The sequence below is a fragment of the Myotis lucifugus genome, unplaced genomic scaffold (assembly GCF_000147115.1).
Source record: "Myotis lucifugus unplaced genomic scaffold, Myoluc2.0 scaffold_1215, whole genome shotgun sequence".
In the NCBI taxonomy this organism is placed as follows: Eukaryota; Metazoa; Chordata; class Mammalia; order Chiroptera; family Vespertilionidae; genus Myotis; species Myotis lucifugus.
Window position 1 is genome coordinate 6,259 of NW_005872263.1, and position 26,267 is coordinate 32,525.

The 26,267-nt window shown below is 47.6% G+C and overlaps 1 protein-coding gene and 1 long non-coding RNA gene across 4 annotated transcripts; both read left to right on the forward strand.

Moving 5' to 3' along the window:
- The first annotated feature begins 558 nt into the window (after positions 1-558).
- On the forward strand, positions 559-17,806 carry ACBD3 (acyl-CoA binding domain containing 3). Of its 3 annotated transcripts, XM_023748239.1 has the most exons (9): positions 559-577; positions 2,985-3,126; positions 3,251-3,350; positions 3,753-3,893; positions 6,946-7,104; positions 8,414-8,588; positions 10,608-10,794; positions 12,633-12,917; positions 15,698-15,909. In XM_023748239.1, exons 4-9 carry the CDS (start codon positions 3,778-3,780, stop codon positions 15,907-15,909), a joined length of 1,134 nt encoding a protein of 377 aa, XP_023604007.1. In that variant the 5' UTR covers positions 559-577; positions 2,985-3,126; positions 3,251-3,350; positions 3,753-3,777. The 3 variants fall into 3 exon arrangements, with proteins under 3 accessions (XP_023604007.1, XP_023604006.1, XP_006107551.3); XM_023748238.1 differs by lacking the exon at positions 3,251-3,350 and having other exon boundaries at positions 3,719-3,893; positions 15,698-17,806; XM_006107489.3 differs by lacking the exon at positions 3,251-3,350 and having other exon boundaries at positions 15,698-16,015.
- A 415-nt stretch (positions 17,807-18,221) lies between these two features.
- LOC106695409 lies at positions 18,222-21,986 on the forward strand. The gene is made up of 2 exons (XR_002827417.1): positions 18,222-18,623; positions 21,832-21,986. It is a non-coding gene; the product is annotated as an uncharacterized LOC106695409 (long non-coding RNA).
- Positions 21,987-26,267: the final 4,281 nt, after the last annotated feature.

Below are 26,267 nucleotides of genomic sequence, written 5' to 3' on the forward strand. Positions count from 1 at the left end.
AGCAGCCAGGGTGAGGTGTGATTTTAATATTTCTAAAAGTAGTATATTCTCTGTGAGGCAAAAGTGTGATAAGGGCCACACAAGAGAACAAATTTGATTGTAAGCTGCTGTGGTAGAAATACGGTGTCTAGGATGAGGCAAGGGGAGATGGTCTTGCTCTCCTCTGCACAGAGGAGGCAATCCCTGGATGCTGCTTGCACTTTGCAGCACCATGCTTTAGGGTTCTCTTCTGCTCATTCAGAAGAGAGCAACTTGTAGGGTGTGGAAATTCAAATCCCTGCCCTCGTTATCATAAGAGCTGCTGTTTAGCCATTGACTGCGGAACTCACAACCTAGGTATATGCCCTGACAGAATTGAACCCACAACCTTTCGGTGTACCAGACAAGGCCCCAACCACTGAGCCACATGGCCAGGGCTTTTGTGGCTTTTTTGAGGCCCGTTAGATGCGTTTTATTTAATGCTGAAGACTAGAAAGAGATCAACTCAGAATGAAGAAGTGAAAATCACAGCTATCCACTGATGGAATAGACTGCTGTGGGCAGTGAGTTACTACCACCAGGAAGTGTTCGAGCACAGGTTAGTAGTTACTAGGTGGATATGCTTTGATTGCTTTTGTGTATCTACCACAGTTTTTTCTTTGTGGTTACCATGAGGCTTATATAAAATATTTTATAGTTCTAGTTTAAGCACATCACTTCACAGCATACAGAAACTCTATAGTTTTATTTCTCCCTAGCATTTTAGGTTATTGATGTTACAGTTTACATCTTTTTTATACTGTATATATAGTAACAAATTACTGGAGGCCAAGGTAGATATGGAGGGCAGATTTGAGCTTTGGTTGTGCCATTCAGTCACCTGTCTTTAATATCCTTCCCAACCCATATATTTGATGGCTTTCATTTCAAGTAAAGGCTAGACGGGACTTTGAAATAATTTGTTGCATCCTCTACCTTTACCTCCAGACAGAAGGGAAAATATGATTTCTCCGTAAATGTACTCTAGCAATTGAGGTGTGAGACTAATAACCTTGTGTATGATTAATTTCAGGTGGAAGGGACTTAATTTTAATCTTTCAGACCTTAGGGCTTGGTAACAGTGATTATAATGCTGCTACCAAATTATTTATGCTGTCTTATTAAAACTTATGAATTTAATAAGAACATGATCTAGAAGCCATTTCTATTTTTAATTGCTTGGGAACATGTGTTTTGTGTATTGTATTGGTTTCCTGTTGCTCCTGTAACAAACTACCAGAAAATTCGTGTCTTAAAACAACATCTCCTGTCTTAGATTTTTTGGGGTCAGAAGTTCAAAATAGGTCTCACTGGGTTCAAAGAAAGGGCGGTGGTGGGCAGAGCTGTGCTCCTGGAGGCGCTGGGAAAGCAGCTGTTGCCTCTTCTGGCCTCTAGAGGCCGCCTGCACGCTTTGGTTTTATGGTCCCTCCTCCCTCTTGGAGGGTACAAGCTGTACACCAGCTTCCGGTCTCCCCCAGACCCTCCCTCTCCTCCCATTGAGAAGGACCCTTGTGATTACATTGGGCCAAGGCGGGGAAGTCCAGGGTAAGGCAGTTGCAGCCTTAATTCCCCTTTTTCATATAATCGAACGTATCCACAGATTTGGGGTTAGGATGTAGACATCTTGGGGGGTGGGGGGGCTATTATTATGCCTACCACATGCCATAAAGCCTTCCTGTTACTGGACAGCAGAATATTCATCCGTTTTCTAGGCCTGCTCTTTCAGGGTTGTGGTCTCCACTGATGGGTCAGTGCTAGGGCAGGGGGTCCCTAGGTCCTGGCATTGCCCACCTGGTTTTGCTGCTTTTCTTCCCGTCCTGGAGGTGAAATACAACTGAGGCTCTAGGGAGGTTCCTCCTGTATCCGGCTGTAAGTTGCTCTGCCAGTTTGCTCAGCTGTCTGACTCAGTTTCCCTATTCCACTTGTCCTAGTTTACTGGCCTGTCTCATTGTGAACTGACCACTGAAATTTAGCATATTATTAATTAACTCATTTGACCTTTTTACCAAGTGGAAACCAACGCAATTAAAAAGGTCAGGTTTATGAAGGAAGGAAAAGGATCAAGTAGTTATTACTCTTGGTGTATCAGGATGATGCTCTAACCAACTGAGCTATCCGGCCAGGGCTAGTTATTACTCTTAATAATAATAATATCTATTACCTCTGAAGTAGCAGTGGACTCCTTACTCCTCTCTGATTGATGAATCAGAGAGGTTAATGTCCTACACCAAGAAGTGTCTGAGAGGAGATTTAAACCTAGGCTGTCTGATTCCAAAGCCCCTCCTACCACGACATACTGCATCAGCAGGATGGAAACGTTTTGCATATAGCCTTTCAAAGTATATGTGTGATCGTATTGAAAATGATTGATTCAAAATTATTTTTTAAACCTTTTAAAGAATGATTGTTGAACATGTTTAATATGTATAAAAGATGTCAGTGGTACACTTATCTGTGTGCCTGACTGTAGCTTAACAGACTGGTTTCTCTGGAGTCGTTTTTTTTTCTTGTTGTTGTTCTGTTTTGTTTTTTTAATATTTTTTTATTGATTTCAGAGAGGAAAGGAGAGGGAGAGATTGAAACATCAGTGATGAAAGAGAATCATTGATAGGCTGCCTTCCGCACGCCCTCTACTGGGGATCAAGCCCACAACCCGGGCATGTGCCCTGACCGGGAATCAAACCCAGGACCCTTCAGTCCTCAGCCCAATGCTCTACCCACTGAGCCAAACCGGATAGGGCTGAAGTCGTTTTAACATAAATATTGGTACTTGGCTTCATTTTTTTAAAATTCTGCATAAAGGTTATTAAAATTTAGTATTTGAAAAAGGTCTCACTATAATAGTGTTTCTATCTCTCGTAGGCAGCTTGGACATACCTATAGCAAAACTTGAGCATGCAGCTGAAAATTATGCATTTTTGCAGTGCTAATTATTTTCCTTGTGGGTTTTCTTTCTTTTCTTACAGAAAAAGATGGCAAAGCATTTCATCCAACTTACGAAGAAAAACTGAAGCTTGTGGCACTGCATAAGCAGGTTCTTTTGGGCCCATATAATCCCGACACTTGTCCTGAGGTTGGATTCTTCGATGTGTTGGGGAATGACAGGAGGTAAGTGTTTTGTTGTATAATTAATTTAACGAGGACAGTGTTGAAAACGGTACAAAGTGAATTGGTGACGATGTAAATAGCTGGTTCATTAGCTTAGAACTGAAACAAACATTTTTGCTTGCAGCTTCTGGAGTCTTCAGATGTTTATCTCTTTTGGGCTTGGAGGTGTTTATGGCTAAATATTGTGGAAGAAGCTTACTCATCTAATTATGAACATAAGACAAGTACAGCTTCATTTGATTCTTCCTAATAATAATAATAATAATAATAATAATAATAATAAAAGATATGTAGTAATTGATTTCCTTATTGGGACATATAGAGAGCTGTGACAAAAAGGAATACATTGACTATTCAGTTAAAGTTAAGGCTAAAATATAAGTAAAATTCAGATACGCTTTTGCTAGTACAGAAATGATCAAGTTGTAGTTTGGATTGTACGTGGCATGGCTAATTTAGTAAATCAGTACATGCTTGTTGAAACTGGAAGTTTTGCACCTTTTGTGTATAATAGAATTATTCTTCACTTTAGTTATGATTGAGAATTGTTCACCTTTAGGTTTCAATTTAATGGAATTCTCATCCTCTCAAGATGAGGAGGTGACTTTTCTTGTTATTCCTTCCAGGAGAGAATGGGCAGCGCTGGGAAACATGTCTAAGGAGGAGGCCATGGTGGAGTTTGTCAAGCTCCTAAACAGGTGCTGCCATCTCTTCTCAACATACGTCACATCCCACAAAATAGAGAAGGAAGAGCAAGAAAAGAAGAGGTGAGGCTTGGGTGCCCCGAGCACTTGATCCTTGTACCGCCCAGTATGTGGAGGCCTTTGCTTTATGGAGTGTTCTAGATCAGGTGTCTGACTGCCTTTGGCTCCACAGTGATGGCAGTTGGCAGACTTCCTCCTGTGAGCAGATATTCCTGAGTGAGGGGCGTGCTGCCTCTGTCTGGCTGTCCCTGTAAGAGGACCTGCCTCTCCACGGGCAGCATTCCTTCTGTGTCATTACACTCAATTTTTGAGCAAGCACCATAAAGTCAGCCACCCTCTCCTCCTTACCCTCTGGTCTGACACACCCTTTGCGGCTGCCTCCCTTGTTTCTAGAATATTCATCTTCGTATCATGCTTACGGGCTGTGAAGCATGGTAGGCCTTATATACACATTCCATGTTGGTTCTGGCTTCCAGATGGCTTATTCGTTGTTTCGAGGGGCTGGAGGGGGAGCTGCTGGATGCGCTGTTTGTATTTATGGATTCTTCATCGTGGTTGTGAATGCAGCAGGATGGTAGCTAACACTTATTTATCTAGAGGCTATATTCTTTTCTTTTTTTTTAAATATATATTTTATTGATTTTTTACAGAGAGGAAGGGAGAGGGATAGAAAGTTAGAAACATCGATGATCAGCTGCCTCCTGCACACTCCCCACTGGGGATGTGCCCGCAACCAAGGTACATGCCCTTGACCGGAATTGAACCTGGGACCCTTCAGTCCGCAGGCCGACGCTCTATCCACTGAGCCAAACCGGTAGGGCTAGGCTATATTCTTAATAACTTCGGCTATCTACATTTTCTACATAATGAAAATGACACTATAAAACCAAATTTTTTCAGATTATGTTACACTTACTTTAGAAGCAGCTGGTTCTTTGGTTTCTCACCTGAACCTGGATTGGAAATAATACATGAGTAGAGAAAATAGCCTGATAATGAGGGAGAAGCCAGAAGCCAGGAAAAAATAGACACAAGAATTATAAAAGTGTGGCAGTTTGGCGCCATTTAATAGAAAGGTAAACTTCTCCATCACTGTATTATGGCACATGCAGTTTTTATGTTTATAGTTATAACTCTAGAGTCATCAAAAGACAGAGCACTGGATATAATTTTCTGTTTAAGAGGATAGGAAGTAGCTTAATACATTTTCAAAAGTCATTTTTCTCCAAAGGAAAAGTTTTGATTCCTGTAAGAATGTAATGAGGTCCCTTTACTGGAAAATTGATTTATGTGCTACGGTGCATTGTGTAGTGATGTTAAGTTCCTTTTTAACAATAAATTGAATATTTAAGTGCCTATTCAGCATATAAAACTATAGTTTTCCTTTTAAAAATAAACTTCTGTCATGAGATAAAGTCCATATAGAATTCCTTTAAGGCATTTAAAAGATTAGACTTCCTTGCCTGGCTGGTGTTGCTCAGTGGTTAAGCTAAGAACCAGGAGGTTATGGTTGGATTCAGGGTCAGGGCACGTGCCCAGGTTGCAGGCTCGATCCCCAGTAGAGGATGTGCAGGAGGCAGCTGATCAATGATTTCCTCTCATTGTTGATGTTTCTCTCTCTCTCTCTCTCTCTCTTTCTCTCTTTCTCTCTTTCTCTCTCTCTCTCCCCCCCCTTCCCTCCCTCCCTTCCTCCCTTCCTCCCTTCTTCTCTGAAGTCTATAAAAATATAAAATAAAATAGAGAGACTAGACTTCTTTTATCCTAAAGCTTAAGCTCTGGCTTGTGGAACATCTTACCCTGTATACCAGCTGTGAAATATTAAAAGTAGGTCATTTTATTACTGTATGTTGAGTCTTGGCTGTGGTTCAGGTGTGTGGTTAATTATTTAATAGGAATTTGGAAAGAAAAGTGGGGTAACCAGAAACAGTGCTCATGGTAGAACCAAGAAACTGTGTTTTCTGAGAATCCTCAGAAATCTTCTCTTTCATCCCCTCTTCAGCCTCCCTGATGGCATCCACTCCTCACGCCGGAATCTGTTGTCCTTTGGGAGAGGGTTGTGGGGAAGGGCTGCACCTTGATTCCAAGTGTTCTTTTCTTTCTTAAAAGCTTTCAAGTTATTTTTAGTTTCTGAAACAATACACAAATGAATACAATACAAGTTATTTTTATGTATGAAACACAATCTGAAAACCTCCCTTCCCACCATACCTTTAATCTCACTCCTCTCTCCATAGATAAACATTGACACAATTAAGATGTATACATTTTCAAAGGTCTTTTTTTTTTCTCTAGACCTTTTTCTGTATATTTACCTGTTTTTTGTTGGGTTCTTTTTTGTGTGTGTGGTTTGTTTGTTTTTTTCCATGAAACAGATATGTTAAATGTCTTTACAAATTAGACCAGCAGTTCTAGCCTTCTTTTATGGGTGCATGGCATTTCAGGGTGGATTATTCATTCCTCTAAAGTGTGTTGGCTGCTTGCTCTTTCCAGCCCTGTGCTAAGCCCTGAGAACGTAGTGGTGAGCTAGGCTGTCTCTGCCCTTAAGCAGCATGTACCTTCCTGGGTAAGGCAGATGGATGTAGTGCTGAACTTACCACACAACTTTCATGGCAGTTACAGGAAGAGTCTGAAGGAAAGCGTGGTGCTGTGAGCATATGTACGAGGGGAGCCTTGGGGCATGGGTAGGCACGTCGTCATGATCTGAGTAGTAATTATTCTGGCCGAGATCTTGTACATTGTGTGATTGGTTCTATATGTTAAGTGTGTGCATTTCAGATTTTGATACTGTGTGGTTTTCTGAAAAGTTTCTGTCCATGTCACTGTGAAATAAAATCTGAAGTTGCTTTTATTTTTTTTTAAATATATTTTATTGATTTTTTTACAGAGAGGAAGGGAGAGGGATAGAGAGTTAGAAACATCGATCAGCTGCCACCTGCACACTCCCCACTGGGGATGTGCCCGCAACCAAGGTACATGCCCTTGACCGGAATCGAACCTGGGACCCCTGAGTCTGCAGGCCGACGCTCTATCCACTGAGCCAACCCGGCCAGGGCTGAAGTTGCTTTTAAACAGGATGTCTGTCTGGGGCTCATTCGCTCTGTCCTGTACCTTGTAGGAAGGAGGAGGAGGAGCGCAGGCGGCGGGAAGAGGAGGAGAGAGAACGTCTGCAGAAGGAGGAAGAGAAACGTCGGAAAGAAGAAGAAGAGAGGCTCAGGCGGGAGGAGGAAGAGAGGAGGCGGCTGGAAGAAGAGAGGCTTCGGTTGGAGCAGCAGAAGTAAGCTGGCTGTGCGCTTCAGCTTCAGGGAGAGGAACGGACGGCCTTGCTGCTGTGGCCTGACTATGTGCCATGATGTGCCGAGGATCATTCTGATCCGGGCGGCTGCGGGGTGGACCAGCGTTAGCTACTTAGCATTTATGCCAGTGATGTGTTGCCAAAGAGGGCCTCGTCTTAAGCAGCATTTGGCTGAAAAGGAGTGAAGGGTATTGAAAGGGTTTGGAATTCACTCCCAGAACCAGGGACTGAGCAGCTGAGGCTGCTCGCCTGCTCCCTGTCCCTGAGCCCGCATGGTCTCTTGTCTTTGATTTCTCTTTTCCAACCTTCCTGTTTTCTGCAAACCGTCGCTGTCTGCTTTGGCACCCACAGGCTAGTCCAGCCTGGATTTAGATGGTTTTTGTTTTCATGCATCTGATAGAGAGACTGGCTGGCATCTGAGAGACCCAGTTTCGCATTCCCGGGACAGGGAGTTTGGTTGTTTTAGCCTATGCCGGGCGTCCCCAGTCCAGGGCGTGGGAGCTGAGACCATGCCTTAATCAGGGCTGTGAGAGCAGCTGTCTCAGAAGCTGCTGTTCTGGAGGAGCTCTGGGTCCAGGAGGAAGGACTGACCCCCACAGGACACTGGGAAGAAGGCCTGGGGTCCTCGAGGTGGCAGGGCCTATGGATTAAACCAGAGGATGTGGGAGTCCAGGGATTTCTCCGCATTATTGCTGAGTCATTCCTCAGAAAAGCTGTAGATCAGCCCAGGCCTCCATCTGCTTTGAAGAGAGACGATGGCTACTGCTCCTGGTGGGGCCATAGACACCAGTCCGTCCTCTCACAGCTTCATGGTTAGAGCAGAGAGGTGGAGCCAGTCCACCTTGTCTTCGGCGCTGGCTCTGGCATCTGCTAGCAGGGTAATCTCCAGCCTCCATTACCCTGACGCCTCCATTTCCTCTTGTGAAACCCTACCCCCAAAGGCAGTGGCGAGACCTGGGGGGTCAGTCCGGGGAAGAGCCTTGAACACTGCCTGGTACATAGTAAGGGCACATAACCGTTCACAGATGTGCTGGTGGTGATAATGATGATGTGTTTATTATTATTCTCTCTCTCCATCCCAAATTTTCCTTGGGAACCTAAGTAAAAAATTAGAGATCATGCTCATTTTCTTAAATTGCTTCTGGGCCTGGGACACATGCTGATTGGTATACATTACTAGCTGAGTCATTTTTAAGAGGTGTCAATTATAAAAATAAGTAACAAGGGCATTTTATTTTGTCATGACCGCTCTCCTGTAGCCAGACTGGTGCCTATTCTTTAATGTTTTTAGGCAGCAGATAATGGCAGCTTTAAACTCGCAGACCGCCGTGCAGTTCCAGCAGTACGCAGCCCAGCAGTACCCGGGCAACTACGAGCAGCAGCAGATCCTCATCCGCCAGCTGCAGGAGCAGCACTACCAGCAGTACATGCAGCAGCTGTATCAAGTCCAGCTCGCCCAGCAGCAGGTATGGGAGGCGGCTCAGCCTGCAGCCTCAGGGGGTGTCTCGTTTCATTGGAACCCCAGGTCTTTTTTACCAGTCGCTGATGAATTTTGCATTAGCCTCAGGTATAGAGTCACTTTTAGGTGACCTTTATTAAGGGAGACTTTAATGTTGCATTGGCAATTATGAAAGAAAATGTAATCCTCAAGCAACAGGCAGTGTGGCCGCTGGTATATTGTCCGAGGTGTATCTGGGAGTTGTGTGGGCTGAGTGTCATTCCACTGAGTCTATGTAGATTTCAGTAGTGGTCCTGGAGCCAGGAGGACTTGGTAACTAGCATTAGTTCAAGGAAGTCCTTCGGGCAGTGTGCTGTCATAGGCCTGGACAGCTTCCATGGGAGGACCCCGGCCCTGAAGGCTACTGGCTGGTCCATCTTGACTTTTGTGTAAGTACAGTAGCAAGACAGTGCTCCCCTGCAACACATTGCTAGTCCCCCACCAACTTCGCACCCCCAAACAGTTTGCTTCCACGTGTGAGTAGGTGGTTTAGGGGATAGAACATGGGACCAGGTCAGATGACACTTGGACTCTGTCCTGGCTTTGTCATTATCTTGGATCTGACAGGTTAACCACGCTCTGATTTTTCCGCCTTCCTCCCAGTCAGTAATTAAGGGAGATGAAATCCTGGTACCTGTCCTGTTAGCCTCACAGGACAGTCAGAGGAGTAAGGTGAGGAGATAGCTGCTCTGTGAAAGTTTTTGTGCATTTGGAGGGTAACTGATTTTACATTCCCTTTGACATCTTGCAGTGGCATAAAATGCCTCTTTACACTCAATTTGGCTAAGTTTTCCTTATTCGAGTAATTTTCACTTATAAAGCGCTTACCACCTGTCAAATCTGAGTGAAGAAATTCTTGTTAGATGAAGTAATCTTTGTTTTGCCAAGCTCTTTAAATTCCTTGAAATTTAATATTCTAACCTAAAATACCTTTCCCCCTAGTCTTTAGCATTAGTGTCAGACACAAAAAAAGAGCATATATTACACAATTCCATTTATGTAAAGTTCAATATAGGCAAAGAAGACTATAGTGCTATGAATCAGAATAGTTGTTACCCTTGGGGGTGGGGTGGAAAGGGCACCAGGGGCAGGTCTGAGATGCAGATAATGTCTTGATCTGGGGGTTAGTTACATGGGTATGTTTGATTTATTAAAAACAATCAAGCTGTACATTTATGATTTGTATACTTTTGATATTTCTGCTGGTATTAGTATTTATCATCTTGATATAAGAAAAGGAATGCCCTGCCCTTGCTGGTGTGCCTCAGTGATTGGAGCATCGGCTCGCACAGTGAAGGGTCGCGGGTTTGATTCCCAGTCAAGGGCACGTACCTGGGTTGTGGGTTCAATCCCAGGCCCTGGTTGGGGTGCGTGGAAGAGGAAACCAATTGATGTTTCTCTCTGTCCCTCTCCTTCCTCCTCTCTACCTCCGAGCCATTCTCTCTCAAACAATCAATGGGGAAAAATACCCTTGGGTAAGGATTAACAAAAAAAAAAAAAAAAGGAAAGGGAATGTCACAAAATAATTGTCCTTTAGGTTTAAGATGTTTTTACTCTCCCATTTTAATTTAGACAACATTTTGATTTCATGTAAATGAATTTTATCAAGATTTTCTTCTCTCAATTTTAAGGACAAATGTTACTGTGTCCAGCTTTTGCCCTTAATAATTTTATTTTGTGTTGATTATTTCTGCCTACTTTAATTTTTCCCCTTTAGTTTTTCTAGTGATCCTCAGATAACAAAAATGTGGTTCTCAGTTACAGTTTTTCGTTCACGTTGATTTTTTAAATCACTTTTAACTGTTGGTTTATACTGTACTATTAATATTCATTATAGATAGGATAAAAACTGATAAGGTTTATTAGTAACTTCTTGGGGCAGACTGTTTTGGTAGTGTTAATACATGGGTCAGAACGCATTCCAGGGCAAGTGTCTCATTTATTAGCCTTTCGGGTCAGTGTATCTTCACTTTTTCTCCACTTGCAGGCAGCATTACAGAAACAGCAGGAGGTAGCAGTAGCGGGGGCTCCTTCGCCTACATCATCGAAAATGAATGCAGCTGTACCAAGCGATATGATGTCAGTTAATGGACAGGCCAAAACCCACACTGACAGCTCTGAGAAAGAGCTTGAGCCAGAAGCTGCAGAAGAAGCCCTGGAGAATGGACCAAAAGGTATTACATCCACATGACTGACTGACTCCAGACGCCATGAAAAGCAAAGTCAGGAGGTCATGTTCACTAGCACCTGAGAGCAAGTACATGTGTGCAGGAGTGGCGTGCATGTTCACTCTGCTTAGTCTGAATCTGTGCTTCTGGTGATCCTTAGAAGAATAGTGTAGAAGGGCAAATCAGATCTATATATTGATTATCTGTTGCTGTGTGACAAATTGCCCCCAAATTCAGCAGCTTAAAATAATAATAAACATGTATCATCTCACGCAGTTCCTGTGGGCATTTTGATTTCATGTACCTGAACTATAGATGGAGGACAGCTTAGCTGAGGGATGGTGGACCTGGTCCCTCCTGAGGTGCAGTTGAGGTGTTGGCCGGGACTGCAGTCCTATGAAGCTTGACTGGGACTAGAGGCTCTGCTTCCAAAAGGGCTCCCTCACCCGACGGGCAAGTTCAGGTTGGCCGTGGGCCGAGGCCTCACTTCCTGCCTGGGGAAGCCTCTCCTGGAGCTGCCGAGTGTCCTCACCACAGCGGCAGGGCTGGCTTCCTCCGGAGCACGTGCCCTGAAGGTGCGCAGAGCTGCCAGCACTGTCTCTCGTGCCCTGACCTTGGGGGTAACAGACCCACATTTCCGTGCGTTCTCTTGGCCACAGGTACCACCTGATGGGCGTTTCGGATGGTGACCTCACAGGGGCATGAACACCCCGAGGCAAGGGGACTGGCAGCCATCTAGCAGACTGGCTCCCATATACTACAGTATATTTTTTGAGACTGAAGTACCATGCTACCCAGAAGATCATGTAGCATTTTCAAGGTCTACTGGCTTTTTATGGGCAACTTGTTCATTCATCCAGCAGTTGGTTGAAAATTTCCTGTGCGCTAGGAGTACTGGGGTGAGGCAAACCGCACACACACTTGTAAATTGTGGCTCTGTTTAGCACTGATGAAGAGAGAGGTTTATTACCGTTTGAGCGCGTGTAACATGGGGGGGTGACCTAGTCAGAGAAGTCACCAGAGGCTTTGCTGGGGAAGGGACCATTGAGCTGAGAAATCAGAAGCAAGATAGGCATCAGCTCAGTAAGAGGGAGAGAGGAGCACTCGTGACAGTGCTCAGGGGCGGCGGGTTCAGAGATCTTCCTTGTCTTTTAGAACAAGTAACAGAAACCGGTGTCAGAAAAGACTTTGAAATGCCTTAGCTTACAGCCCCCTCTTTTTCCCCTGTTAACAGTATATCAGTATTTCGAAATGAACCTTGGTCGAAAGCTCTGTGATGAACTCCGGGAAACCCGTTGAGTAGTCAGTGCGTGTGGAGACTGCTCAGCAGCAAGACTTGCCTCCTCTTTACTAAGTCCCTGGCAGTTCCACTTCTGCCCGAGTTTTTCTGTTTCTCTGAGTTCCTCGAGAATAACTTCTAGGAATTTGAGCTACTGAGAGATGAAGACCTTTTTCAAAGTCCATAACCAAAAGTGAATTATTTCTAAGTTCGGATCCTTCTTTTTTAAGGCCAGATCTTCTTTGTTATAGATAAGATAAAAACTGATAAAGGCCCAGCTAGGAAGTTCCCACAGTTATTTCTAAATCCCCACATGTAATTAGCGTGTCGGGGGAAAATCACGTATAAAATTACGGATCACATGTCTTACTTGAAGTGGTGTGCTGACCTCTGGGCACCTGTGACATTGTTCAGGGAAGTAACTTGGGGAGACCTCCCTGGGGACCTTTATGTGCTTCTGAGTCCTCCATCCGGTAGACCGTGTCGCCCTGAGTGCCTGCGTGCAGCTGGGTGCCTCAGGTGACGGCTCCTCCCCTGTAGCTGTTGTAATTTCTGTTGTCTTTAGATTCTCTTCCAGTAATAGCAGCTCCATCCATGTGGACGCGACCCCAGATCAAAGACTTTAAGGAGAAGATCCGGCAGGACGCGGATTCCGTGATCACGGTGGGCCGAGGAGAGGTGGTCACTGTTCGCGTACCCACCCACGAAGAAGGATCCTATCTCTTCTGGGAATTTGCCACAGACAGTTATGACATTGGGTTTGGGGTATATTTTGAATGGACAGACTCTCCGAACACTGCTGTCAGCGTGCATGTCAGTGAATCCAGCGATGACGAGGAGGACGACGAAGGTAGAGCCATTGGTCCATATTCAGTAGCTGCTGGGTTGTGTCTTAGCAGAAGGGGCGGCGGTTCAGAGGTCAGCCAGCCTTACACTTCCCGTTAACACTTCACAGGCAGGATCACTCCCTACAGGGGTCGGGCTTTGGCTGGAAAGGTGGTGAGAGGCCAGCTCCTGTAGGGACTGGTGCCTGTACTGGCCTTTCTGGGTCATCACAGGGACTCATTGCAATCAGACCGTTGGCAGACGTCTGCGAAGGAAAGTGTGTGTGCGTGTGCAGATAGTTCTACTTACAAAGAGCTTTGTAAGTAACAGAAGAGTTCTCTGTTCTGGAGCAGGTACAGGAGTATTTCTCCTGGCTGCCCGCTGAAGAGCTTCTAAAAGTAGGTCACTTCCTAGTCTGAGCCTCAGCTAGAATAATTTGGGGTTATTGCTCTTGGGAGGAGCACTGTAAGCATGGCTGGGACCTATCTGGAGGTGAGAACCCTGATACCCCAAATCTAATCTAGAATGCCCCTCAAGTGGAAGATGGCATGACCTTCCTGGTGCTGTTTTGAACCTTAAAACAATTGGCAGCTAACACTAACCCATGAAACCTCTGTGTTAATGTGAAGTAGCCACTGTGAGCATTGGTCGTCCCCAGGAAGTGCTTGCTGGGCGTGCGTACAACTCCCTCTTGTTGGAAGGGGCAGCTCACAAGCTGCTTGGTCCCTATGCATGTGCCTCCTTGGGGAGGCCACTGAGCCACCAAGGCTTGTCCACATTGTGTTTCCTGGGGATCCTCTCAGCTCAGGTAGATGGGAGTCCGGGTTTTTGTTTGTTGCTGTGGTTTTTTCTCCATTCGGTCTTGAAAGAGGAGTTTGTTTTCTCTGAAGTATGGTGGGTGTAACCATCTTCCTACTGTAAGTCTCCACTTTCTCGCTTCCAGGTCCCAAGTCTTTGCTTAAAGTGATGAAAGAAGCATTGTTCATCCATCCTAGTAACTAGTTTTACAGATTTTGAACAAAATTTGGGTCTTGAACTAATGGACCAATAATCTGTTTCATGGATATCCTTTTAGGCAACAGTGTACATTTGGAATGACTTTGTATTTCTCCTTTGTAAATGAAGGACATTAATTTTTAAGTATTGCTGTGATCTGATTTAGGCCTGTTTATATCATCTTTTTTTTTTAACAACTTTCTTTTTTAGAATATTTTTAGAATGTCTCCCTTTTCCCCCCGCCCTTGACAATCCCCTGGCCTCCCCCACCCACCAGTGTCCTATGTCCACTGGTCATGCCTATATGCATGCACACAAGTCCTTCGGCTGATCTCCCACCCCCCCTTCCGCCCCCCCACTCTCCCCGGCCCTCCCTTTTTTCTTTTTTTTCTTTTTTAACAACTTTCTTTTTTAGAATATTTTTAGACTGATAGGAAAAGTTGCAAAGATAGTACATGGAATTCCCATATTATACCCCCACCCTCCCCACCCCTGCACCCAATTTCCCCTGTTGTTAATATTGTACATTGTACTGTGGTACATTCATCATTTCTAATGAGCCAGTATTGATACATTATTATTAACTGAAGTACATCGTTTTTCACATTTCCTTAGTTTTTACCTAATGTCCAGGATCCCATCGAGGATGCCACAGTATATAGAGTTCATGATCATGTTGCCTTAAGCGCCTCTAGACTCTGAGAGTTTGTCAGACTTTTTTGTTAAAATTCCTGGTAGTAGCCATGGACAGTCACCACGCAGTTAACGCAGTCACCACATTCACTCTGCCGTCTTATAAACCTGAAAGTCTTCTATCTTCTATGCTGAACATTCCCTTGACCTATTTCCCTTGAAGCTGTTTATATTTAATATGTTAAGCTGAGACTTTTGAACTGGTATATAATTGTCTCCTTCCTGTAGGTTTCTATATCTGTCTTCCTCTCCTCTAACCTTATGTCATTACACTGAAACTATTGACTGGGGCCAGCCTAGAACCAGAGCTCATATTTCTGTCACTGGGATCATCCCTAGATTACACAGGCCTAGTGAACATAATTGAATTGTCAGAGTGTCTCTGAGTGCCTACCTCTTACGGTTTTCTCATCTCATTCCTTATAGTTAAGATAATAGTGCTCCTAGGTGGCCTCCCTTCCTACAGCAGAGAGGACTTCCAGATTGGTGAGCAGGAGGAGGAGTCTGTGGCCTTACGCAGATGAGGGAGAGCCTTCCAGTTGGGAATTGAATGGATTGGAAGGGGAAAGTGAGGCTCACAAATAGAAGCAGTGATAGAGTACAGAGAGGGAGAGAATGCAGCCGCTCCACAGCCAGATGTTCACCACTGGGCTCCCAGGGCCCGGGCAGAGCTGGGCACATAGCAGTGACTCATATGTGTGAATGAATGAGTGAATGAATGAATGAATGAATGAGCAAACCAACTAATCAATATACGCTCGAATGCACATAGGTCAGAATGGATCAAGTGAATTTTTTTTAATATATCTTTATTGATTTCAGAGAGGAAGGGAGAGAGAGATAGAAACATCAATGATGAGAGAGAATCATGGATTGGCTGCCTCCTGCACGCCCCACACTGGGATGGAGCCCACAACCCAGGCATATGCCCTTGGCCAGAATCAAACCTGGGACCCTTCAGTCCGCAGACCGATGCTCTACTCACTGAGCCAAACTGGCTAGGGCAAGCGAATTTTTTTTTTTTTAAGTGAATTTCTAACAAGCAGTTTCTGAAAGAAAGGATGGCGTTTCAGTGCTTGATGGAAATGCATGATTTGTCTCTCGTCTTTCTCACAGAAAACATCCCTTCTGAAGAGAAAGCCAAAAAGGATGCCAACAAGCCCTTGCTGGACGAGATTGTGCCTGTGTACCGACGGGACTGTCACGAGGAGGTGTACGCCGGCAGCCACCAATACCCAGGGAGAGGAGTCTACCTCCTCAAGTTCGACAACTCCTACTCTTTGTGGAGGTCAAAGTCAGTCTACTACAGAGTCTATTATACGAGATAAAGATGTTACTGCAGAGCCTGGAGCCTAGGGCTGGGCAGAAGATGGCATTTAGTTGGGAAGTTTCTTTTGACTTTTGTGGAGCATTGCAGTGAGTGTTTGCCCTGTTGGTTGTGGTCTGATGGTTTGTGAACTCTTGTTGAGAATCGGGACTTCCTGGAGACCATTTAGCATTAATCCTTGGGGGTAAAGGGGTTCCCAGACCTAGCCCGCCGTTCGGTGCCGACCAGCAGCATCCCTAGAGGATGCGGAAGTTCCGTGAGCTGCGTGTTACATCTTTAAAGTCTCCAGAATAAACATCCCGCGGTGGAGCCCCGCTGGGTTAGTCCCCTGCTACCTGCCCGATGTGTTTATGGAGCCCACCGTTACAGCGCCCTCTCGTGAAATCCTTACGTTAGTGTTCTACCCGAGGCACACAACTGGGAAGATCACGATTTTTAAAACTTAAAAATTCGAGACCTCACAGATTATAGTGGGAAATAGTTGCTTCAATTTGATGTGGTTGTGAATGACCCAGATTGGTTTTTGCTTTGGGAACAGCTGCTTAGTTCAGAGTTACATTACAGGGAGTTACTTTCTGAGATGATCTTAAAATAGAATGTCCACACCCGATTGCTGATGCAAGTGTCAGCACACGCAGACCACCTCAACACCCTCGCCTCCACGGCTCGCGGGCCTCTTCATTTGGTGTGTATACTGCCTGTAGCAGCCCAAAAGCCACTCATATTTGTCTTGATTTGGCTTTGTGTAAGAGCATCTCCAATTGAAACTGTTTTCTACACAAGCATATAGTTACATAAACAGTTTTGTAAACTCAAATTGCCACCCACTGAATTAAAAATAGAGAAAATCATTTAAATATAATTCAGTGTATGAAGAATAACATTGCACTAATGTGGAGATCACTGCCAGAGACGGCCCATTTTTAATTGGTTACTCCTTAGGCACAAACCCTCCAGGACTTCCGTTTGGAATTACTAGAGAATCGGAAGTGCATATGCCCACGCTGAAATTTTGTATGGCTTTAGTCTGTATTATGTTTTTATTGATGGGAAGAGGTACACCTTCGTTTTCTTCACTGGAAACAAATGTGGGTTGATTAATTGCCTCCGATATATATAAGTGATTGACTAGTCTAGAGATTCTTGTTTTCAGAGGGAGGGTAGTACAGATAGAAAATGACAACGATGGCAATATACACACGTAATGTTACTCTATGTTGTTACTGAAATACTTCCACTTTTTACGTGTCAGATCCTAAGTCACTCTGTAGGAGGGCTCCCCTGCAGTGGGTACAGTTCACTACATAAGGAAGGGGCTGTTGGTTTTGTGTGCTGCGTTCTTTCTGTTTTTTTAATACCTGGTTTTGTACATACCTAACTGTTTTCTGTTGTTTGGAAACTGGATTATTTTTCCTAAGAAGTGCTTAACCTGTGTTTTTTCATTTTGATTAGTTTCAGCTCATAGACGTTCACACTGTTACATTAGAGCACTTGTCAGCTGTCCGTCAGCTCTCATGTACATACGGTCTAGAAACCATGGTGTTAGGCACTTCCGGGCTGTTTTGTTGTGTTTTGTTTTGTTTTTTTAATGAGAAAATACTGTATTTAAAATGTAAAATAAACTTTGAAAAAGCAGGCACTAATATATATTTCTTCCAGCCTTTGATTACAGACTTGTCCTTGCACATGTTAAGATGGATTATCTTCTAAAATATCATCGTTCTTGGGAGCAGTGTGTGTGACTTCACATAGCAGCGGTTCCTGTCACCTGTCCATGTCAGAACATTGTTGGTTTAAACTTTTATATTGCCTTTGGCTGTTGATTAGTACAGTTCAAATGCGATTTCAAAGAGATCTTGGAAAATATATATTTAATCAATTAAAATGTTTATCTGTAACTTGTTGATGTTTCATTGATAAGTTCCTCTCTGAAGCGTTAGTTCTGCATCTCATCACTTGGGTAGGACAAGAAGGAATGTTTTAAATGATCTTTTCTGTTTTAAATCAGAAAACGAGCAAACCATTTCTGGCTGATTATTTACGTTTTGCTGTGAATTAACCTCATTAGTTAAACAGATTAAAACTTTTCAGACTTGCTGGTGAATGGAAAGCACTGGCTTCTATAAGATGATGTCCCCTCCCTAACCAGTTTGGTTAAGTGGATAGAGCATCGGCCCGCGGACTGAAAGGTCCCAGGTTCGATTCCGGTCAAGGGCATGTACCTTGGTTGCGGGCACATCCCCAGTAGGGGGTGTGTAGGAGGCAGCTGATCGATGTTTCTCTCCCATCGATATTTCTAACTCTATCCCTCTCCCTTCCTCTCTTAAAAAATCAATAAAATACATTTTATTTTTTTAAAAAAGATGATTTCCCCTGCCCGCTTGTGGGTAGCATGTCCTGCTGTCCATGGAGGCGGCCGCTTTAGCACAGCCCCTGAGCGTGGCGCCGAGGAGCGTGCCCAGGCAGGGTGGTGTGCAGTGCCCACCCCACTGACAACCCCGCTGGCATGCAGGGGCTCAGACATGGATTTTTCTTTTTCTTCTGAGATTTGGAGACACAATGAGATCATCTTGGCTTTGGCTGTGCTGGGGACCCTGCCGCCAGACCAGAGAACAGTGCAGGAAGCAGTGTGTGGGAGCGCATCTTGGAAGTTGTGCTGCCGACGCTGAGCCATCCGTCAGGGCCGAGGGAGAAGCAGCCGGTTCAGAACCATAGGTGATCGCCAATCATTTCTTGGGGCTTAGTGTGCAACAGTCTGCAACCAAAGCCAGCTTTGCGGCTGTCCCCAGCTTTTGCTCAGTTCAACACTCCTGTCAGGCCCTGGCTGGTTTGGCTCAGTGGATGGAGCGTCGGCCTGGGGACTGAGGGGTCCCAGGTTCGATTCCGGTCAAGGGCACGTGCCTGGGTTGTGGGCTCAGTCCCCAGTGGGGGGCATGCCAAGAGGTGGCCGATCTGTGATTCTCATCATTGATGTTTCTGTCTGTCTCTCTCCCTCCCCCTTCCTCTCTGAAATCAATAAAGATATATTTAAAAAATAAAACAAATTCATTCCTGTCAGCAACCTAAGAAGGTGCGCGTGCGTGTGTACTTGGGGTGGAGGCAATCTTCATGGGCATATACCGACTTCAGGATGTGAATGAGATCAGTATTGGACTTCTCTCTCGCATAGATTTCCCAGGATTCTTCATCTTTCCTAGCGAAAGCTTTTAAAAGACCCAGTTGCTTGCTGTCCTTTTTAACAGCTTATTTTGACTGCATTGTTGTTACTGTTTCAGGTGCTTATTGGCTTGGTCTGTTTTGTCATGAAAGAGGAAAGCATTCGCTCCATTTTTATTAGTTGACGTGCCACTTGAAAGTTGTTCCGTGATTCGGGCACTTCATTCAGTGCCAGGAAACTATAAGTGGCTCACTTTCTCCCAGGTTGACATTGGCATTTGGACTTGGGCTGTCCAGCCTGGGGGGCGAAGGTATAAATTGGAGCGGGGGGGCGAAGGTATAAATTGGAGCGGTTAACTCATCCCAGAGCCATAACCAAAGCTTCTGTGTGACTGCCAGGTTCGGCCTCCGGTGAATGGCGGCTGCCAGTCTGGTTAGGAAAAGAGCAAGTACAAGTTCAGTTACGAATGCTGATTTCTAAAGGCCTTTCTCTAATGGCATGTCTATACAATCACAACTATTTCTACTCTTCGCCAAGATTAAATATCTCCATACAACTGGGGGGAGGGGTGCATGGCAAGACACCGAAATGTAAACAGGATTCAGAAGGCCTACATTTTGCAACTTTTAAAATTCCAGGTTGTGTTGGAGAATTTTTCCTGTAAGCATAGACCGCTGTGTTCTTCACATCTGCTGTCATCTGTAGAGCGGCTCTCCGGGCGTTTTTCTGTTAATGAACATTTTAGGTTGCTTCTGAGTTGGTTGGTTGTGGGTTTTTTGTTCTTTTTTTGTTTGTTTGTTTTTTGTTTTTTGTGTGTGTATTTTTTAAATATATTTTATTGATTTTTTACAGAGAGGAAGGTAGAGAGATAGATAGTTAGAAACATTGATGGGAGAGAAACATCAATCAGCTGCCTCCTGCACATCTCCCACTGGGGATGTGCCCGCAACCCAGGTACATGCCCTTGACCGGAATCGAACCTGGGACCTTTCAGTCCACAGGCCGACGCTCTATCCACTGAGCCAAACCGGTTTCGGCTGTTCTTTGTTTTTTAATTATTTTATTGATTTCAGAGAGAGGAAGGGAGAGGGAGGGAAAGATAGGAACATCCATGAGAAAGAAACATGGATCGCCTGCCTCCTGCATGCCTCCTCCTGGGATTCAAGCCCACAACCCGGCAGGTGCCCCGACCGGGAATCCAGGAATGGAACCGGTGACCTCCTGGTGCCTGGGACAACATGCAACCAGCTGAGCCCCACTGGTGAGCAATTCCGGTTTCTTACTGTAAGTGGTGTCCCAGTGAACACCCTTTACATGTCTTTCTGCAAATCTGCATGAGCCTTGGAAGAGTAGGTACCACGAGTGGTATTGCTGGGTCCTAAGTTCTGTGCGTGAGTTCTCATCGACCCGGCCTCCTGGTCTTCGGTGTGGCGGAGCTGACTTCCCCTCCCGCTGGTAGTCCGGCCCTGTCAGCAGCTGATATTATCTAACTTAAACCGGTCAATCTGCTGGGTGAAAAGTGAAGTAGTTGGTTTTTTTTTTAATGTGTGTTTCCCTGATAAGTGATAAGATTAAGCATCTATTTGTATTGGTCATTTGTAGTTCCTCTCCTATAAATTGCCTATTTGTGTCCTCGACCCATTTTTCAACTGGGTACTCTTTTATATTGATTTATGAACATTTAAAACAGTTTGTATACTAGTCATACATTACATATAAGTATTTTCTCCTACTTTACTGCTAGTCTGTTAATTTTGTTTATGGTGGTGTGTGTGTGAGAGAGAGAGAAAGAGAGAGACTGTTTGGTCATAGAGGTTATAAACTATGTTATCAGTTTTATTCCATTTTTTCTTTATGGCTGTTGCTTAATTCCACATATATATATGAGACTGCTTCTGAATTCTGTTCCATTTACCTGTTAATTTTACATTTTAAATTATAGTTTTAAAATATACTTTGGGCCCTAACCGATTTGGCTCAGTGGATAGTGCGTCGGCCTGCAGACTGAAGGGTCCCAGGTTCGATTCCGGTCGAGGGCATGTACCTGGGTTGCGGGCACATCCCCAGTAGGAGGTGTGCAGGAGGCAGCTGATCGATGTTTCTCTCTCAGGGATGTTTCTAACTCTCTATCCCTCTCCCTTCCTCTCTGTAAAAAACCAATAAAATATATATAACTTTTTCACCTTAGAACACCCATAACCCTTAAAAATCTCTTCTCATTCCCCCTCCTCCCATCCCTTGGCAGCCACTGATCTGTTTTTCTGTCTCCATGGATTTGCCCCTCTGGATAATTCTTGTATGAGGACTCACACAACATGTGTCTTCTTTCACTGGGTATAATGTTTTCAAGGTTAATTCGAGTTACAGCATCTATCAGCCCTTCATTGCTGCTTGTAACCAAATGGTAACGCATTCTGTGGGCGCACCACCGTTTGTTTATTCATTGGTTGAGGGAAGTTGGGTGGGTTGCTTCCCTCTCTTGGCTGTTGTGAACAGTGCTGTTAGGAACATCCTGAGCACGTGTTTGAATACAAGGGTTTGTTTGAATACCTGTTCCTATTCCCTTGGGGCATATACACACCTAGGCGTGGAATTACTGGGCTCTGTGATGCTTTCCCCCAGTGGCGGCACCATTTCACATTCTCCCCAAGGGCTCCTGCTCCCCCACACCCCCTCCAGCGCTTGTATTTGTCTGTCTGTTGTGGTTGTCTTTATGGCCGTCATCATGGTTGGGAAGGGCTGTCTCATTGTGGTTTTATTTTGCAGCAGAACCAGAACTGGATCTGGAGCCACCCAGTCATCTTACCTGGAAACGGTTGAAGTTCCTGGTTTCCTCCCGTCCTTTCTGCGGGGCCTTGATGTGTCTGCTTCCGTGCGATCGGGCTCTCCTACCGTAAATACACGCCTGTGGCTCCCCTTTTGGTCTGTTTGCCAGGTTTTTGTTGGCTCTTATGCAGCAGTTTTCTTCCGTGATCTATGTGTGTTAGGGTTCGAACCAGCCCTGGTGGAGACGGCCACCTCCATCCATAACAGGGTTTGCAGGAGAAAAGCATCAGCCTGGGACCTGCTTAGATGCGGCCGAAAGGGCTGCTGGGGAGGCTCTCCCTCCTCTCTCCAGGGTCCTGGTCCAGGCCCTGCGTTCCCAGTGCCCCTTGACCACACCTCCAGCAGGTGAGCTCGCCTCCTACCAGCAGGGGAGGAGGCCCTGGTCTCCGCTGTGCATCCCTCCCCATCTCCCAGGGTCCTCCCTCATCCTCCCGCATCATTTAGGTCCTCTTTTTGGCCATGGGAACAGGATCCAGTGTCACCTTAAAGGCAAAAAAGCTCACTTCCCCTGAGCTCGAGCGAGCTCCTATGTCCCTCTCAACACCAGGCTGGCGTCTGCCCCTCCGGAGGTCACCAGCTGCCTCTGGGTAAAGCCCCGGGCTCCTTTGCGCCCTGGCCGCCCTGCACCACTTGACCCTGGTCGCTGCTTCCTTCTCAAAAGCCTCTGCTCACTCGGCCTCCAGCCCCCCTCCTGGTCTCCTGTGCACCTCTGGGCTACCCTCCCCCCCTGCCTGCGCTGTCCCCATCTGTCTGCTGTGGGCCAGTGTGGCCAGGATTCTGGGTGCAGCCCTCTCCAACCCTGGTTTATGGGCTTCCTCTTTTGTAATCCTCTTGGCAGGTTGAATGAGGTGTGTGTGTAAAACGCCTTTGGCAACCAGTGGGCAGTAAGCAGTGTTATCAGGCCAGAGCAGTCGGCAAACTCATTCGTCAACAGAGCCAAATATCAACAGGACAACGATTGAAATTTCTTTTGAGAGCCAAATTTTTTAAACTTAAACTATATAGGTAGGTACATTGTTATTAACTTAATTAGGGTACTCCTAAGGCTTAGGAAGAGCCACACTCAAGGGGCCAAAGAGCCTCATGTGGCTCTCGAGCCACAGTTTGCCGACCACGGGGCTAGAGGATCCGGGAGAGGGAGGCTCCTGACGTGGCTCTGGGCCCATGGCCCATGGCGAGGGTGGGGGACACGTGGGCCCCCTGGGAACCTGGATGCCAGCTCTGAACACACGGGCGTTTTTCTCGGCTTGCGCCCTGTTCTCACTGACGAACCAAGAGGCCAGTGCTCACCGCTCACCTCCCCTGCATGCCCACCCCCCTCCTCCAGCTCCCCCGGAAGGTGAAGTGGGAGCGGGTGGTTCCCCAAAGGGGTGGCATCTCCCCAGAGCCGGAAGCGGAGTGGACTTTGGCGCTGGGAGGGGAGGTGCTGGAGATAAGCTGGCCTCGTTCAGACCCCCGCCCGGCTGGGAGGGGAGGGGCTGCGTGCACAGAGCACAGTGGCTTCTCGCCCTCAGGGCTGCCCCCGGGCGCCCACCAGGGCCTCTGCAGCATCCAGGGAACAGCTCCTTGTCACCTGCTCTCCCAGTGTCAGACGCTGGTGGTCCTGGGGACATGGAGCCCCGAGGCCAGGCAGAAACACCCCGTAAACCAGGAGGAAATCATGTCCGATCATGAAAGCGGTGAAGGCCGTCATGGCGAGGTGCCACGCTGGGCCAGTCGCTCCTCTGCCAGGTCAAGATCAAGACAGGCTTCTCCGAACGGGGTGTTTTGTCTGAGGCCTGAATGATGATGCAGATGTGGGGCTGGAGCCTCTGGGAGGGGACAGCACGTGCAGAAGCCTCCTCCCCACCCCGCACCCCCCGGGGGCGGGAGGGACCCTGTTGATCTTGTGTGAAGATGCCGGTGAACTAGAAGGGAGCTGGCAGGGCAGTGGGGCCGAGGACAGAGAAGCAAGCGGGGACAAGGCAGGGGCCAGGGGCCTGGGTTCTAGGCCGGGTGCAGTGCGAGTCCTGGCGGGAAGGCCTCACACCCAGCAGTGACACAGTCTGGCTTACATTTCAGAAGATGTCCTGGTTGCTCTGGGGAGAGTGGGGAAGCAGGAGCAGGAGGCCAGGCAGTGGCCCAGGTGAACTGCCCAGGTGAAGTGACTGGAACTAGGGGGTGCAGTAAAGACGGGGGTGGGATTCAGAATACATTTGGAGACCATGCTGACAGTGACGAGACCTGTCCCGAGGGGCAGTTTCGCAGAGCCCGGCTGGGCTGCAGTTTATACCGAGGTCACCCCACCTGACGTGGAGGGACCCTGGGCAGTGTTAGCGAGGCCTGGGTCTGTCCACCTGTGGTTCCCCCACTCTGCCGCTGCAGGCACTTTGCGAACTGGTGTGAATTAGGAGAAAGCAGCCCCTCCCTGGGCTGTCCCCCAGCTGGAGTCTCAGCCCCCACCTTGGCTCTCTGCAGAACCATGCATGGCTGCCCACAGCGGTTCTCAACCTGTGGGTCGCGACCCCTTTTGGCGGTCGAACGACCCTTTCACAGGGGTCGCCTAAGACCATCCTGCATATCAGATATTTACATGACGATTCATCACAGTAGCAACATGACAGTGATGAAGTAGCCACGAAAATAATTTTATGGTTGGGTCACAACATGAGGAACTGTATTTAAAGGGCCAGAAGGTTGAGAACCACTGTCAGAAACGCGGGCTCTGCAGACTTTGGCGCCATCTACTGGGCACTTCTGGGCCTGCGCGGACCACAGCCTTTTCCGGTCCAGAAGCCAAACCAGCAACTCACCTGCTCAGTCTGAGTCCAGACTTCGGAGTCTCAGGCCACAGCCCCGCCGAGCTCCCACCCGGCCCCGCGCGCGCTGCCGGCCGCCTGTGCAGCACCGACGTCGGCAGCCTTAACCCCAGGCCAACGGGGACTCAGCCTGCCACCCCCCCCTACGCAACTGTGTGCACAGAAGTGGGTTTGATTACAACAGCAGAATGCAGCAACCCCAATGGCCGTCCAGATGGGGAACACGGGCTCGATGGGGTATTATGGGATGTGCGTTACGAGCCTGCTGGACTGGGAGCGTCTCCAACAGGCACGTTAAAGAACAACAGTTACAGGGTGATTCGTCACTAAAGGAAACAGACCCAAACCTGGCCTATTATTCACACAGTTTTAAAAATGTATGGGGGAGGGGGGTGCTGGTCAGGACACCCTCCTCTGGGGACGGAGGGAGGGGGGACAGAGGGAGGGAAAGAAGGGGGAGGAGGCCTTTCCTTTTACAAACCCTTACTGTTTGCCATTTTAAGTTTTTAAGACAAAAGGTACACGAAACAGCTGAGAGCTGGGGCTGGGGCTGCAGCCCTCCCCACGCCACCATCCTCAGCCTCTAGGGGGCGCCGGAGAGCAGCGGGGCCGCCGCCTGGGCCAACAGGTGCTGTGGATGCAGGGCTCGCGCTCCGTGCAGTAAACACTCTGCACGCAGGGACGGTCCTTCCGCCCGCCTCGCCACCTGGGGGGGCCAGCTCGGGCCCCACTGCCCTCGGGGACCCTACGCCAGGCCTCAGACTCCCCTCCACCTCGTCCCTGCCCGGCCACCCTTCTCTCCACGGAGACCCAGTCTGGAGCCTCTCTCTCTGGTGGACCCTTGCTACCCTGTCACCCCCAACCCCACCCCGGGCTCCTGCCAGGCTCAGGACAACCCCCTCCCATCTTTCCACCCCCCTCGGCTCAGCCAGCGCCCACCCGGCTCAAGTCGCACCTCCGTCATGCAACACAAAGTAGGTATTTCTTGATGGAGCACCTGCCACGTGCCGGGTTCTGGAGAACGCGGAGGGGCGCCCCCATTTCTCTCCCTAGGGAGACCCCCCCACTCCTTAACCCGCCACCCCCTGCTGCTCACGGGGGCGCTGTGACTGTCCCGCTCCCGCCCTGGGCTGGAAGGCGAGGCAGGCTCCCCCCCACCCCACCCCCCGCCGGGGCGGCCGCTGACCCTCCAAGGCGGGTGCCTGAGGCCTCGGGCCAGCACCTGCGCCGCAGCAAACACCCTTACTGTTCTGATTCCACAGCCCGAAAGGCGGCGCCTCTGACCGGCCTCTGCAAAGAGGGGCGCTTATAAAACTCGGGGTGCTGGGGTACTCCGGCCACTGCGCCCCCCTGACCTCTAGGCCTCCGCCCGCGCAGGTGGAGGGGGCCGGGGAGGCCGGGGGAGGAGGAGGAGGAGGGGCGGAAGGGGCGCGCTCTGGGTCCGGGTCCTGGATGTGGGGTGACCCGGAGCCAGGCCCCTCCCCTCCGGGGCGGGGGTTCCCGGCTGGGCTGGCACCGGGCGGCCCCGCAAAGCCGCCGCGGCCCCGGGCAGGGCGTCGCCCGCGGACAAAGAGGGCG